General features: G+C 47.5%; 1 protein-coding gene across 1 annotated transcript in view; it reads left to right on the forward strand.

Moving 5' to 3' along the window:
- PTPN21 (protein tyrosine phosphatase non-receptor type 21) overlaps window positions 1-16,802 on the forward strand; it is a 69,778-nt gene that overhangs the window by 45,914 nt on the left and 7,062 nt on the right. Inside the window, exons 11-15 of the mRNA XM_088024487.1 lie at window positions 4,200-4,260; window positions 4,910-4,994; window positions 8,992-10,388; window positions 14,708-14,845; window positions 15,763-15,984. Coding sequence (XP_087880613.1) covers window positions 4,200-4,260; window positions 4,910-4,994; window positions 8,992-10,388; window positions 14,708-14,845; window positions 15,763-15,984 — 1,903 coding nt within the window. The remainder of the gene's footprint in view (window positions 1-4,199; window positions 4,261-4,909; window positions 4,995-8,991; window positions 10,389-14,707; window positions 14,846-15,762; window positions 15,985-16,802) is intronic.

The raw sequence follows: 16,802 nt of genomic DNA on the forward strand, positions 1-16,802 counted from the left end.
CTCTTTCTAAAATAAATAAATCTTAAAAAAAAAAATACAGGGACTGGAGGAGGCCTGGAAGGAGATAGAGTAGCCCTGTCCCATCAGAGAAGGTCATTGAGACCAACGTTTTCTAGGTATTTCCACCATCCAGTACAATTTTTTGTTCATCAAAATCTCCTCTTCACTAGCTATAAATCTGTGAGAAAAGAAGCCCACAAAGCAAAATTGAAATAGCTCTTAGAAATAGCTTCACTGTAAATGCTCAGTAATTAGCATCTGCTTCCGTCCTCACTGTGTCACTTGTTTGCTCAACAAACATTTGAGGCCTTCTTTGTGTGCCGGGCACCAGTGATACCATTATGTCCTCTTGTCCCCATGGAGCTTACAGATCATCCGGGGCCGGGGAAGGGGTCAACAAATAATGGACTGTTGGGAGCCTGTGCTCGGTAATCCGACGGACAGGCCTGATTCCAGTGCCCGTTCTGCTACTTCCTGGTCATGTGACCAAGAGCAGTTTCCTTAACCTACCTATCAGTTTCCTCCTCTGTAAAATCAGGAGAGTAACTGGCATCCCTTCTGGTGTTGGGGTTCAGATTCCGTGAGATAATCATTTTCCGTCCTTAGCACTGTTTCAGTAGAAGTCATACTTATTTTACTGGGCATAGCAGCCTTTACTCTTTTGTTTTCTCCAGGGCACACATTCCAGTGATTTTGTTCCTAAGAGTTCTTCAGCTGTCTCGTTTTTAGCAGCACCCATCAACATAGTAACTGCCCAGAAAGTCTGGAAAACACCCACTAGCAGTTAGACCATTTGGTCTTGTCTGCTAGGTTTAGGCTAACTGGTCTCCCTCGTAAGCTGCAGTTACAAGAACAGTGGCAGGAAGAAGGAGGAGGTGGGTGTTAGAACCGATGGCGAGGCTGCCTAGCGGAGCCATCTGGCAGGAGAAAGACGTGTTAATTTGTTTGTGTTTAGTAAGAAGTGGCCTCTGCAGTGGACAGTGGTGCCCCCGCACTGGATGCTGCTGAAATAGATAGTGCATGTGGGAGTTACTGCCTCTGCTTCTAAGCTCTGCATCTTTGGATTCTGTGTTTGACACATTTAAGTTTCATTTTTGCCCCCGGCTGGGCAAGTCTGGACATGTTGGAGTATTACTCTGTGGCACCCTTTCCTTCTCATTTCTGAATTTTGAATATATAGTACCTTATTATTTATTTTTAGAGAGAGAGAGCACACGTGCGAGCATGAGGCAGAGAAGCTTAGAGGGTGGAGGAGAGACTCTTAAGCAGGCCCCCTGCCCAGGGCAGAGCCCGATGCGGGGCTCGATCTCACAATTCTGACATCATGACCTGAGCTGAAATCATTAGTTGGCCGCCCAACTGACTGAGCCACCCAGGTGCCTGTTGAATTTTAGTAATTTAAAAGTTCAGTCCTTTTGGACTAAATATAAATTTCAAAGGTCCCAGTTTTGCTTCAGCCTAGCTCTGACGATGGAGAATAAGCAGCAGCAAAGTAAACCTCAAGGCTACAAAATGATGCCTTCACATTCCGGACACTGATTTTAATGACTATTTTAACGTACAGTTAAGGAGTGGTTAACAAAACTAGAGTACCTGGTGCACCATCCCACCTCCCACCACCAAAGAGGCCTCAATTAGGACCCATAGAGCTTTACTGATCGCTACAGGCTTAATAGAATTATCATCCATTTTGTTATTGTTGAGTAACATAAGTTCTGGGAGATGAAATGTTCTTGGGAATAGAGACACTTACTCTTTAGCAATAACCTCAACACATTTTGATGATGAAAGGAAATTATTTCAAAAAGCGTTTAATTAAAAAAAGTCACCCAGTAGAACAAATTGTAGTCACCTGATGTTAAGTTCCTGATACGCACTCAGTTTTTTTTCTTTGTAATTTCTATTATTACTTTTGGGTTTAACTATTATCTTCAGCCTATGATATATAATAGAAGTATTCACTTATATTTTCTGTAAGTTCACTTATGACTTCATATTTAAATTTTTAATTTTTAAATCCATCTGCTATGCACTTTCTTATGTGGCATTATATGAGGCTATGAGACTTGAACTTCTTATAAATGGTCCATTGTACCAATAACCTATCTTCTCTCTGCTGAGCTGGAATATCACCTTTATCACATAATCAGTTTTTATTCTGGGGTAGACCATTTTTCAGATTGCTCTTATGTTCCCTTATTCTAACACTCTGTTACTGAGGCAATACCAACCTAGTTTCATTCAAGCCCAGTATTTGGTGATCATTTTTAATCAGAAATGATAAGCACTAGTTTTAATTTATCTCAGGCCTTCTCAAAATAAGCTAATTTTCAGGTTTTGAATATAAGGTACTAGTTGGGGACGCCTGGGTGGCTCAGTTGGTTAAGTGTCTGCCTTCAGCTCAGGTCATGATCCTGGAGTCCCAGGATCGAGTCCCACATTGGGCTCCTTGCTCAGCAGGGAGACTGATTCTCCCTCTGCCCCTCCTCCTGCTCTGCACGATCTCTCTCTCTGACAAATAAATAAATAAAATCTTAAAAAAAAAAATAAGGTACTAGTGTTTAGAATGCTAAGAATCATGTTAATTTAGGAGATGTGAGGATTGATACTATGGTACATTTGCTGATTAAATAGGTTGAGTGTTCGCTTTGTGATTCTGGATTTTCTAGTAATTAGTCCTTAGAAACTATGACCAAAAGTCACAAAATATTTTTGTAATTAGTATTTATGTGTCACATAAGCTCATGAGCCAGGAACAGATGGTAAAAATTTTTTTTTTTTTAAGTGCTTTGACGGGTGCCTGGCTGGCTCAGTCGGTAGAGCATGCGACTCATGAGTTCACGCCCCATGTTGGGTATAGAGCTTACTTTAAAAAAAATTTGGGGGGGGTGCCTGGGTGGCTCAGTCAGTTGAGCACCTAATTGATTTTGGTTGATCACTCTTGATTTTGGCTCAGGTCATGATCTCAGGGTGGTGAGATTGAGCCCTGCATTGGGCTCCCCGCTGGGCTTGGAGCCTGCTTGCGATTCTCTTTCCTTCTCCCTCTGCCCCCACCCCCACCCCAAGCACATGCGTGCACATGCTCTCTCTGTCACTCTCTTAAAAAGAAAAGGGAGGAAAAGGGGAGAAAAAGCACTTGGGGAAAATTACCTAAGTCATCAACAAAGCCAAGAATCCTGTGTGTTTAGGTTCCTAGATTTTATCTGCAATAAACTGCACATAAGAACAAAAAAATCCTGCCTCTGTTTAAAAGTGGTAAAATTACACGAGCTGTTTTGTCTCTTGTTCCTTTTTGATGTAATTATTTATTCAAAGATGGAACTTGATGGGAATAGTTTAAAATCTCAATTTATCTGAAAAATGTTAGTCCACACTTCTTAATATTCTCATTGCTTTCTTTGTTGTTTGTTGTTGTTGTTTAAGTCACCTCCACACCCAGCATGGAGCCCAGTGTGGGACCTGAACTCACGACCAACTAAGCCACCCACGCACCCTTTATTGCTTTCTAAAAAATACATTTGGAACCAATCTGAGAGAAGTTTCTTGCAAAGAAAAGTAAATAGGTTTACCATTGGCCCACTGAACCAAATCTACTTGTTTGCTTTCTCTAACTTAGTTCCTTACGGGAAATCCAGATTCTTAAGTTACCAAAGTTACAAACTTATTTCTTGATTACGTTTGTAATGTGTGGTTAAAAGGATTTTAACTAAAGGCATCTCCCATTGCTTCAGGCTTCTGGGCTGGCAGTTGATGGTCACTGTGACCTCAGGACTGTCAATGGAGGTGGTCAGTGCTGACCCAGGCCCACAGGAGAGATGCATTTGCACTGAGTCTTGCTTACCTGGGATGTTTGTGGGTGATCAAGCCCTGCTGCTTTTCCTCTCTGCATATTCTCATTCCAGAGGTTTTACCTGGATAGCCCAGGAAAAGATAGACCTGCCCACCCTCCGATAGTTAAGGCAGATGTTGCTGTGTGAAGAGGCTCAAACCCTGGAGTGTGGGTGGAGGAGTCTGGGCAGCCATAGAGGGTGGAGGCCCCAAGTGAGGGCAGAGTCTCCTTTTCTCTGATATATGGCTGGATTAGTTTGTCTTCTTTTTGCTTTAGTAGATTTATTATTTTACCTTCTTATTAATTTATTTTGGCAGAATTAGGAAAACTATGTGTATGTATGTCTCAATGACATGTCTTATTTTTATAGGCAAACTCAGACTGTCACAGTGAACCCAATTAGGAGGAGGTCATCTTCAAGGGTATCCCTGGTAAGAAAGAAGGAAAAATATAATTGCTTTTTTTCTTTTAGTGATATCACCTTCCTTAATAAAAGATGCTTTTGATAGTATTAATTTTTTATTTGGACCACAAAAGTGTGCTGGTATTCCATTGTTTTTAACCAAAGAAATGGCAATTTTCCATAGGCTGATCCTACTATTTATGTAATATTTATTTTATTATACATATTTAAATATTAGGTCCAACCTAATTAAAATTTTTGACTATTAGTGAAGAGCAGTCAGAGGTTAGTAGATATTTAAAATGCTAGCTAATTTTGCCTGATAAGATTAAATACACTACAGAAAAGCTTTTTATATTCACATGTTTACATAAGAATTCAGGGAACTTTGTCTATTCCTTCTTGCTCTTAAAGACTTTTTGGATACAGCTTGTTTTCTTGTGATCTTTGATGTCTGGTATCAGTGCATAGGCCTTGGCATTGTCATTCTGGGAGAGACACTGAAAGTGACAGATATGGTAAGAGCTGTAGGGTCTTCATGTTTATTTTCTATATATTATATTTAACTTCCTTAGAAGTTTTTTAATGGACAGAAAGAAACCAGCAGAGACTTACTTTACATATATTACATAGGCAGCAATGTGTTTTAACCCTGTTTCCAACTTTCCATTCCTTAGCCTAAGCCCCAGCCCTATGTGATGCCTCCCCCACCCCAGCTGCATTATAATGGACATTATACAGAACCATACACTTCCTCCCAAGGTAAAGTACGCTATATCTGAAATGCCATACAAAATTATTATAATTTGAATAAATCTATGAAGACTTGGAGATCTTCGAGCCAGGATAGTTTTGGCTGACGTTACAGCCAAATCGTTTTCATGATTATAGCCATCCTGGATTCATAGAAGCAGCAGTCATTAGATTCAGTTTCTCGAAAATGTGTAGCAATATTCAGTATCTCATTCTGATGCTCAAATGATCCCAAGTTTGGCTTTTGGGAGCCCCTTTCAGCCAACTCCTTTGTCCTGCTGACACTCTCCCATTAGCCTTTGAGTGTTTCCTGGCTTTCCAGCATAAGATATCCCAGGCTCATTTTGGTTTTTTCCCCGCCCGAGAGCTGCCCGTTGTAAGGGTTTAAGCATTTCATTTTTATTTATTTTTATTTTTCACTTGGTTAGTGTAGGGAGCTGTATTTAAGACAGTGCCTCCCAAGCTGAACCTCAAGCATTCATTCAGGAGACATTTACTCTCTCCTCTGTGTACGAGGCTCTACTACAGAGGGCAAGGAGATTTAATGCAGAGAAGTAGTTCCACATCTTAGGAAGCTTAGGATCTAATGGTGGGGGATAAGACTAGCACACAAATAGCTTAAACACAAAGAGAACATGATTGTTTTGAGGAGAGAGAGCAAGCGATTACGTGATGAAAGACTCATTCTGTTGGGGAGACTGAGAAGGGCTTTCTGGAAAGACGGCAGCTAGAGAGAGGGAGGTGGGCAGTTGATGGGGATTGCTGCCCCAGGTTTTGGGGGACAGTGAACACCATGGCACAGACTGAGGAAGGGGCATTGGGGAGGGGAGTGGTATGGCTGGACTTGGAACTGGGAGAAGCCACATGTGAAGGGACCAGAGGTGGTTTGTGACTGTGTTGTGTGTGCCGGGCCTTCCGTGCACAGAGGAGAATTTCCACACAGTGAGGTAGGCAGGTGGGCAGCAGGGGAGCCGTGCTTCAGGGTGTGGATTCCCAGAGGGTGCACCTCAGGGTGGGGCTGTTTTCTCCCTCAATGCAGGCTCCTTGTGCCCCCCCCCCCGTGTGCTTCTGCGCCCCCAGCCCCACCCGCCGCTGGGTAAAGGCTCTTCTGTCTGCATTGCTAGTCTGCAGGTACCCTAATACTTTTTCCTTGCCTCTCTCTTCCAACTGTGGTTTGAGTTCATTTTCCATTCCCTTTTCCACCTGCTGCTTCTGAGAGCGGTGCCCGTGTGGGTGGGTACCCGTCTACTCCCCAGCTGCCCCCTCGGTCCCTGGCGCCCTCCACCTCCTCACCGGCAAATTGAGCTTTTTCTCCTCTCGAAAAACCTCTTGTTGGGGCGCTGGTTCTCTCTCCTCCTCCTGCACCATCAGTGGTGTTCGCTGTCTGGGAAGGTCTCCGGGGTGGCCTTCTTCCCTCCCTTTGCAGGCTCCCACGGCAGCCCCGTCCTCAGTTCCCAGATATCGGCAGGGGTGACTGTCACATCTGTATTTCCCATCTGTCATCACCCCTGCGCTGCAGCCCTGCATCTCCATCTGCCCCACAGGTGACAGGGTAGGGAGCCACTGCACCAAAAGCCCTCGGTGGGGGACCTGGCTTATGGTATCAGCTATTACAGCTTGCTGAGAATGAGAATGTTACATCTGAGCTCATTGCTCTGCTCCACAAGCCCGTCCCTTGCCCCCCCGTCCTTATTTCCTCTTTGCGATGACATCACTCTCCTGGTTACGTGGATTCCAAACTGCATGCAATTTTGCTTTGCTTTTCTTTCCCCCCCCCTCAGCACCCAGTCCGTCACACATGTTCTGGCCTCTAACTCCATACAGTATCCCTTCCGTCTCCCTGTCCCTCCCCCTGGTTCAGTCCAGCCTCACCCGACTAGCTGGTGGCTCCACACGAGAGGCCAGCTTCCACCTCTGCCCTCCCCGGCTCACCGGATACATGGGTGCCCGGCTCTCAGCTCCCCCACGACCATTCCTTTGCCTGGTGTTGCACACTCTCTGCAGTGTTTCCCAACGCTCCTTTCCTAGTCTTATTTCCCACTGTTCTCTTACTCGTCTCCAGCTACCCGACACTCCAGCCAAACTGAGGGTGCCCCCCCAGAAGTGGTCTCCCAGCCTGGCCCGTGCTGCCCTTAGTCCTTACATGACGCCATTGTGTGCTCTCCTGCCCACATACTTCTGTCCCATGGTGGGGTGGGGGGTGGGGGCTAGATTGTGCTGTGGGAATGCCCAGTGGCTTATGCAGTAAAGGTGACTTCTGCTCAGGTTACCGGCAGGAGGGCTCCGCTCCATGTCTGCCTGCCTCAGGCGTTCTGGCCAGAGGAGCCTCTTCCATCTGGAATGTTGGTCTGGGGGGTGGTGGGGAGGGAGCATGGAAACTGGCTCTCAACCCTCTGCTCTCTTTCCCTTGACCTCTGCTAGTCATGTGACCATGCCTGACAGATACCTAGGGGTGAAGATGGGTAATCCTGTGCGTAGCAGCTGCTGCCAGAAGCTGGACATGCCCTCCCCACCCCCACAGGCTGCTTGAATGCTGTGTCCTCCGTGAGGCTGTTTTTGATTCTCCCCTCTCTGTCCCCATCGACCCAGCCCAGGCTAGAAGTGATCCTTCCCTCCTCCTGTGTGGACCCCTGTCACACTGAGTCTCACAGTGTAATGTGTCCTTGAATTGTGATTGTTGTATACATCTCTCCCCTTTACTCACCTGGATTCCAGTCATCTTTCCCCCCATCGGTTCTCAGCATAGTCTTTTACACACACAGGCTCACAAAGGGATGGTTTGTGGGGTGTAGGGAGGAGCCTGCAAGTAGGGAGGCCAGGAGGGATGGGTTTTATGCCTGTGCAGACAGACAGGCTGGGTCAGTACCTGAGCTGTGGTGGCAGGGAGAAAGGGGAGCTCCAGGGACCCAGAGGTTGCAGAGCATTCCAGGTGTGGGAGCAGTACAGGGACCGGGAAGCTTTGGTGTCAGCAGGAAGAATACAGTGATACTTCTGAGCCCCGTTTCGTCCTGGCTTGCACGCCACCTGAGTAATGTCCCCACACTAGATGGTGATACGTTCACTTTGATAATCACTAGTCACTTAAACCATTACACGGCTCTTGAATCCCAGAAAGAATACGTTTGAAAGGCAACTGTTCTCTGAAGAACCCGACTGCTACTCTTTGAAGTGTCAGAAATCACCCTCAGTAGGGATGGTGATTCCAGTGAACTACAGATCAGACAGAAGAAACATGCTTCCTTCCAGCCCCACTAGGCACACATGCAGCCACGTAGATGAGACAGCGCCCCTGATTCTGCTGCCTGTGGATCCCCATCCCCCTGGAGTATGGGGGCCAGAGTGGGGGTGGGGGGCAGGTGTGAATGGCTTCTGGTCCCTGGTGAGGTTTACTGCAACTGATGATATTGTTGGACCTGGAGAAGTAGAGCCTGCAGAGTTATTGTTTTTGTCTTCATTCTAGAAGAACCCATACAGAAAACCCAGAATTCCACTTAAGGAGGTTTTTATAGATGGTTGGTACTTGAACTAGCTCAGCATCAGCGAGTCCCACATTCCCACCAGGGGGAGAGAGCAGTTAGTGGTGCAATGCCTTGAAAAGTAGCTCTGCCTCCAGCTAACCAGAGTTCCTGAAAGTCTGTTTCAATTCTAGCAAAACACATGTTTTTGATTTTCAGGAAAAGACAATTTTATAATCATTTGTACTCTTAATATTGGATTTAGATTTGGTTAATCTTTACTAGGGGCCAAATCCTGAATACCACCCTTAGGGTGGGTGAGCCGTCACCATTCTATAGATGAGGATGCCAGGACTCTGGGAAATAATATGCCCACAGTCATCAGGGAGCCTGGGTAAAGCCAGGTTATTTCTGCATGGATTTTTGTAAGCTACACTGAAAGTGTCCTCAGCATTCAGGGCCTATCTCAGTATTTGCCTAGAGTAATTGGTCGGATTTATACATCTTAAAATCTCATTTTAAAATAAATTTTAAATGTGTTTGTTTCCCAGATAACCTCTTTGCGACCAACCAGAATGGATACTATTGTCACTCTCTGACAAGTTTGGATCGAGCTCAGATTGACCTCAGTGGTCGGATCCGAAACGGCAGTGTATACAGTGCACACAGCACTAACTCCCTGAACAACCCGCAGCCCTACCTGCAGCCGTCCCCCATGTCCTCTAACCCGAGCATCACGGGGAGTGACGTCATGAGACCCGACTACGTGCCGTCCCACCGGCACAGCGCCCTGATCCCCCCGTCGTACCGCCCGACCCCAGATTACGAGACGGTGATGAAGCAGCTCAACAGAGGCATGGTGCACGCCGGAAGGCAGAGCCACTCACTGCGAAACCTCAACATCGGCAACTCGTACGCCTACAGCAGGCCCGACGCGCTGGTGTACAGCCAGCCGGAAATTCGGGAGCACGCCCCCTTCACCTCCCCGCAGTCGGCCCACTACCCGTTCAGCCTGAACTACAGTTTCCACAGCCCGTCCCCGTACCCGCACCCCGCCGAGCGGCGGCCCGTGGTGGGTGCCGTCAGTGTGCCTGAGCTGACCAACGTGCAGCTGCAGGCGCAGGACTACCCGGCCCCCAACATCATGCGGACGCAGGTGTATCGCCCGCCCCCGCCCTACCCGCCCCCGCGGCCGGCCAACAGCACCCCGGACCTGTCCCGCCACCTGTACATAAGCAGCAGCAACCCCGACCTCATCACCAGGCGCGTGCACCACTCGGTGCAGACGTTCCAGGAGGCCAGCCTGCCCGTGGCGCACTCCTTGCAGGAGGTCAGCGAGCCGCTCACGGCCGCCCGGCGCGCGCACCTGCACAAGAGGAACAGCATCGAGGTGGCCGGGTTGGCGCACAGCCTTGAGGGCCTGCGGCTCAAGGAGCGCACCCTGTCCGCGTCAGCCGCCGACCCGCCGCCCAGGCCCGTCTCGGCGGGCTCCCAGCCCGGTGGCTGCCCCGAAAGGGCTGAGCGGGACCAGGCGGACGAGCGGGGAGGCCTGGGCTACGGCCACAAGAAATCTCTCTCCGACGCCACCATGCTGATCCACAGCAGCGAGGACGAGGAGGACCTGGAAGAGGAAATCGCCTCGCTGGCGGTGCCCTTTCCCCGGGGCCGCCACTCCCCGGAGCAGCAGGCCGGCCCCTCCCGCGGCCCCTGCGCCCCCTGCGCCCCCACCGCCGCCGCCCCGGGCTCCCTGCACGGCCGCGACGCTGCGGCCGCGCTCGCGGAGGCCACCCGGCCCCGCAGAGAGGGGCTGCTCACGCCCTCCATGTCCGAGTCCGACCTCACCACGTCGGGGCGCTACCGAGCCAGGAGGGACTCCCTGAAGCAGCGGCCGGTGTCCGATCTCCTCTCGGGGAAGAAGAACGTTGTGGAAGGCCTTCCGCCACTAGGGGTAAGCCGAGTGTGCGGCTGTGCCCGCATCGGGCCTTCGGCACCTGCGGAGTGCCGGCCCCGCTCCGTGCATCTCCACTTTGACTTTCCATTCTGGCCCTTTCAGCTTTTGTGTCTTCGAGCTCTTCTCATCTCCCCACCCCCCCCTTATTTCCATCGTATTTGGAACACTTGGAGTTTATCTATGGAAATAAGGGGGACCGATTAGACTTTTAGTGGTTTTGCTGGAGATAATAAATTAGAGGAAGTGAAAAGGTAAACTCAGGAGACTGAATGGAATGCAATGGGATGAAATGGGATGTGGATGGGGATGGAAGGGATGAAAGAAGGGAGGGAGGGAGGGAAGGGTTCTCTGGTTTGAGGTACGGTTGCTAAGCAGCCGGTTTAGAAACACCGTGTGGTGATGCAGCGGTGCGGGGCTGTGTTGTTCTGTTTGCCGTTTGCCGCGTGGTATCTGAGAGGAGCATCCCCCGAAGGGAAGTGTTGCTGATGTCAGAGTGTGTGGATACGGCTTGAATTGCCTGGCCATGATCTCTGAGGGCCGCAGAGGGATTCTGGAGACAAAACACCCGAGAGCTCCAGGTCTCTTTAAAAGAAAGATTAAGTGAATTGAGAGCCTAAAGAAGGTCCTTGTAGAAAACGCAGCTCTTTGATACTCATTATAATAAATAACCATCAGTTGCACACTTCTTATTTATTTGGGGCAAAATATAAAAGCATAACATCATCTCTAGCTGCCATTCCTGGAGCATTTACCATGTTCTGAGGCATGTCCAGCTTACAACAGGCCTATTGTTCCTTCAGAAAAGAAAACAGACTCTGAGATGTTAAGTAACTTTTCCAAGGTCACACAGCTAGTGGGTGACTGAACTGGAATTTGAAAGCCACGTTTATCTCTGCAACCTATTCTCTGATTATCTACACCGTTCTGTGTTGAGGTATATTGTATATGATTTTTTTTTAAAGATTTTCTTTATTTATTTGACAGAGAGATAGCGAGAGCAGGAACACAAGCAGGGGGAGTGGGAGAGAGAGAAACAGGCTTCTGGCTGAGCAGGGAGCCCGATGCGGGGCTCGATCCCAGGACCCTGGGATCATGACCTGAGCCGAAGGCAGACGCTTAATGACTGAGCCACCCAGGCGCTCCTGTATATGATATTTTATTAAGTAGTTACTGCTTGTCTAAGCCTTGCTGTTTTCTGTCTTTCCACCGAAACTTTTTGAGTCCCCAAGCACTGGCCATGCGTTTGTGCCTTTGTCATTTAAGCGCGGCCGCTCTAAGTCATCTTGTTGCATTGCTCAGGCTTCTGGCTCCTTATTGCCCACGTCTTCACGCCCGGAGCCCTGCCCTCTGATCGAGCTAAAGTGATTAATCAGCCTATCCATTCTGTCTCCCAGTTACTCCCAGTGCCCTGGCAGCTAGGACTCCTCCCCCATCTCTGATAGCCTGTATACTCAGACTTGAGGACCCATCACAAGCATAGTAGTATCTTCAAAAACTGGAAGAAAATTCACACACTTTTACAGTGAGTATGCAATTGATTGGTAGAGGCAGACTGAAGCCATTTAACAACAGTGCGGTGGATTTAAGTGTGTTTGCTTTTAATGAATTTGGGGTTTGAATTTTAAGTTTTTTTTTTAATTTTTCTTGGTAAACCTTCTTACCTACCTGACATTCTTGGTAGTATTCTTACCTACCTGAAAAGTAAAGAACAGGGTCTTAGGTTGGCTCGAGTGGAAGGTATGGATTCATGATCAATGATTCAGGGTAGAAACAGGGTGTGAATGTGTCTCTGAAAGGTAATTCTACCTGAGTCCCTGAGCCAGCTGGACAGGGTCCTTTTCATAGTTAATACTCTTTCCCTAATTACATCAAGAACTATCTCTTTTTGTTTTTTGTTTTCTTAGAGAAAGAGAGAAAGTGTGTGAGCAGGGGGAGGGGCAGATAGAGAGGGAGAGAGAGAATCTTAAGCGCTTGGAGCCTGACGTGGGGCTCGATTTCCCCACCCTGAGATCATGACCTGAGCCGGAATCAAGAGTCAGACGCTTAACCAACTGAGCCACCCAAGTGTCCCACAACTAGCCATCATTTTTATGCATGACCCGAGTCTTTTCCCCAAATGATACTTGTTTTGAGTACAGTCCATCATTTCAAGTTTATTGTCCCTGTATCTTTTGAATGGGATATAGCAAGATCCCCTAAATCTGAGGCTTTTGATTAGTTTGGTTCTCTAAAAATACAAGTTTTCTCCCTTGCTGACTTTTAAGACCCACAGTATTAGTACAATTCTGTGATTAGATTATGCTCTTGATCCCCTTCTTTGGCATAACGGATTCTCCTTGCTTGAAGAATGTGTATGGCAGCTGTGGCTTGGGGGAAAGGTCTAGGACCTAGGATGGAAGAACCTGGGTCTGAGGCTAGACCCTCCCGTGTATTAGTTCTCTGGCCCGTGGGCTGGACCTGGCAGCACCAGAACCACATCTCCGTCTGTAGCATGGGGACGGTCACCCTGCTCTGCCTGCTGTGGTAAGTCCCACGGAAGGTTAGGCAGGAAAAATGCTTTGTAAATTCTGTGGTGGGGCTGAGATGACTTTAAGGAAAGGTTTTTTACTGTTTTGACACTGATGACCATTTATAACGAGAGCTGTGTGACCTTGGGCAAGCTGTCCCACCTCTCTGACTCTGCTCAGTTGTAACGGAAGCTGACCCCAGAGAGTTGTGGCAGGATAAGTGAGGTCCTGGCACATAGAGAATGTTCAGACGAAGTTAGCTCATTACTGTGCGGTTGCGTCATCCTGACTTCCCGAGAACTGAAGAGCTCAACCCCCTGCTAAACTCCTGGGACTCCTCATAGTGACATGGGGTTGCCATGACCTTCACTGTTACCACAGACAAACTGAGTTCACATACTAAATGTGAATTCAGGTTATGGGAGTTTAGTATTAAAAACAGTGAACTAAATTGCAGACAAGCAGAAACATTTTAGAGTTCTCCACCCTTCTCCACCTCCAGGAACTTGATTGTTATCTGAAAAAGAGTGGGCCAGTTGGAGTGTTCCCCACAGGAAGGTACAGATTTTCTGCTGGTGCACCCTTAGTCCTGGCCGGCGCTTCTCACATAAATCGCTGAAGACCGCGTGTTTGTACTCGGAGGGCAGCATGGCTGACCGTGTGCATCCTTCCTCCGTGCGGGCTTTAGACCCCGGCCTTGCGGCCAGCCCCTTCCATCGGGCATGTGGTGTGGCAGCCTCCTGACCTCGTTCTCACGCAGGGAAGAGCCGGAGCCGCCCTGTCCAGGGGGGCGGGCTTGAGTTTTCAGAAGTCTTGTGAGCCACTTGGTGTCACATTGGCAGCTTGAGATTGGCCATGGTGGGAGAATTCGCACCATGGCAACTGGCCAACTGTGTGCGTCAGACACCCCCTCCCCAGCCAGTTGGTAACCAGCTGCAGCATACGGGCGTTTTCTGCGCAGGTCAGAATCATGACACTTGAGCCTCTTGCTCCCAGGCTGGTAGGACTGGAGTAAAGCTGATTTCATTTGTGAGTCGGAACTGAGAAAACCACTGCTGTCAAACAAGGGCTACTGTCCTAGCGACTGTGGCTTCCGAGGAGACTCCGCCTTCTCGGGCTTGTCCACCGAAGAGAGGAAGATCGTTACTTCCATAGTCACGTTAGGAGACGCACATTTTCAGGAGACTGATACCCTGTCCTGTACCCTGCCTTCCTGGTGTCACCATGGAGATTTCAGTCCTGTTGTCTTTCCCTGGTTGAAAATGTGGCAGTTCCGAGGTGTAGTGAGCCAACCCAGGTCACCCCAGTCTGCAACAGAACGTAGGGCAGGAGAGAGAGAGAGAGCGACCCCAGAAAACATGTAATTTTTTCAGAATGGCTTAAAGAACTGATTTATATCTTTAAAAAATCACAAAAGCCTATGGCAGTCATGCGACTGCATTTAAAACCCTTTCTGTGGACTGCCGCTGATTTTTGTGTGCGTGTCATGTTTTGAAATTGGGGAGCTCTGTGAAGGAATGCTGTCTGCCTGGAGCCTCACCTCTCATTACAACAGAGACTTGAAACGAATTGCATTTCAAAATCTTCTATCTGCAAGACTTATCAGGGCTTTGGCCTTGAAAGGAATGTCTTCCTCCCAGTGTTTGTTTAAACAAACGTGTGTGTGGCATGTAACCTCTCCTGTGGGTGTTGGCGAAGAAGAACACTCCTTCTGTTTGTTTCCAGTCCTCAGTCCCCTGAAGTGTCTTTTCCGGGGGGGGGGGGGTGTATTTGTGTATATTTCATACATACATATAAATATTTTTATAGGGAATGAAAAAGAGCCGGGTAGATGCAAAAAAAATTGGTCCTCTCAAATTGGCTGCCCTAAATGGACTCTCCCTATCCCGACTGCCTCTGCCTGATGAAGGAAAGGAAGTGCCCGCCAGAGCCACCAATGACGAGAGGGTACGTATGAGACGTATAGAGCGAGTGGTATGCTTTCTGTGGGACGTCCCTAACACGCTACAAAAATGCCTTCGGATTTTAGTGAATTTGCTAATACGTCTAATTATTGTGAGTGTTAAGGCATTTTATAATCTGGATGTCAAAAATTGGGGCAAATCTGTTAATAGGTAATTTTAGAGTAAATGTTGATTTTTTTTTGTTTGTTCCTGGGTGTTCTTTACCTTCTTCCAGCCATCTGCAGAGTCTTGATTTTTGATGGCTTTAAATTAGAGGAATTCTACAAGGAATTCTACTCCATATGAGTACAACCGGGAAAGAGAGCAGACATTGACTACTTTCATTGTATTGAAAATTTATCTTGGTGTAAACAGTTACTGAATTTTTCATGACTTTCTTTGTGACCAAGATATATTTGCTATGAGGTTTTATTGTATCAAAATCAGACAGGCATGAATTAATGCTATGTAAAAATTTGCTTACAACAGGATTCTGGAGATAATTTCAATATTTACTACTTTTTTCAGTTTTTGTATATCATAGATTAGAAAATTGAAGCATTTGTTCATAGAGACTGGAACTGATTCTCCTACCCTAGGGTTTACTGTTCTCCAGGAGAACTTTCTCTTCCTTAGGGTCACAAACTGACCATAGATTTAGAGAAAATGAATTCAAATTATTGTCGGCCAGTTTTCACCCTTAAACAGAACTCTCCATTCTGCTTCTCACCAACAAGGTGATTTTGTTATTTTAACTCTTACTATTACGGCTTGTTGAAAATTTAGTTTTGATGTCATCTAGAGTTTTCAGTACTAGATAATGCTAAACTTGAAGCAGAAAAGAAGATTTCAGATGTGCCATCGGAATGCAGCTTGGACGTGTGATGATACTCATATTGTTCCACGTATTCCATTTTACAGTGTAAAATTCTGGAACAGAGGTTAGAACAGGGAATGGTATTCACAGAATATGAAAAAATTCTTAAAAAACGGCTAGTTGATGGGGAGTGCTCAACAGCACGACTCCCTGAAAACGCAGAAAGAAATCGATTCCAAGATGTCCTTCCCTACGACGATGCCAGAGTGGAGCTGGTCCCAACTAAAGAAAACAACACTGGCTACATCAACGCGTCACATATTAAGGTAAGAGCAGTGGGCGAGGCCGTAACGGCTGTGAAGTTGTGAGTTCAGTTATGAGAACGGTAAGAACTGTATTCTTGTGCAGTCTAAAAACAGCCTAGTTGGGGCCTTTGTGAGAACTCATGTTATAAACCGGGAAATCCGTACACCGTGGCTGGGTAGGAAGTGTTTACCAGCAGAGCCAAAGCCACCTTCCCCTCCCACATTCTAAGCCCCTCTGCCCCCAGCACTGTGGCCAGGACTCAGGGAGCGCTCTTCTGCTTGACCTTAGTTAGGTCTTTGTTCCTATAAATCTGAAGATCTCTTTCTGACATAAATTCTCTCCAGAACGGCAGAATTGCTAGTTTTCTGTTATCACATACCTGCATTGATTCTTACGTGACAAAGGTGTCTGGTTTGGTTGGTTTGTTTATCTTAGAGAGCGAGCAGGGGAGGGGCAGAGGGAGAGGGAGAGAGTCCAGAGCGGACTCCTGGCTCAGCGCAGAGCCGGACACAGGGCCTCCATCCCACAACCCTGAGATCCTGACCTGAGCCACAGCCAAGAGTGGGACACTTAACCGACTGAGCCACCCAGGCGCCCCGTCTGGGTTTTTTAATGGTGTTCACCAAAGCTTTTCCTTATGATGGTGACATCTTCTTTTTGCTTTTTCCCTGTGATCACTTCTCAGCATCGTTTTGTTCTTTGGAGAAGTGGTGCCACTTTTTCCTTGGAGACAGTGTCATGCCATTTAACTGGGGTAATGTTACACCCAGTGAGATGGGAAAAGGTGATGCTGATCCCCAACTGGGAGGTGAGGAGACAGGTGCTTTGTCTTCTGCAG

Source organism: Eumetopias jubatus, unplaced genomic scaffold (assembly GCF_037043125.1).
Source record: "Eumetopias jubatus isolate StellerSeaLion01/CBP00866 unplaced genomic scaffold, mEumJub1_p1.0 scaffold_7, whole genome shotgun sequence".
NCBI classification, from domain to species: domain Eukaryota; kingdom Metazoa; phylum Chordata; class Mammalia; order Carnivora; family Otariidae; genus Eumetopias; species Eumetopias jubatus.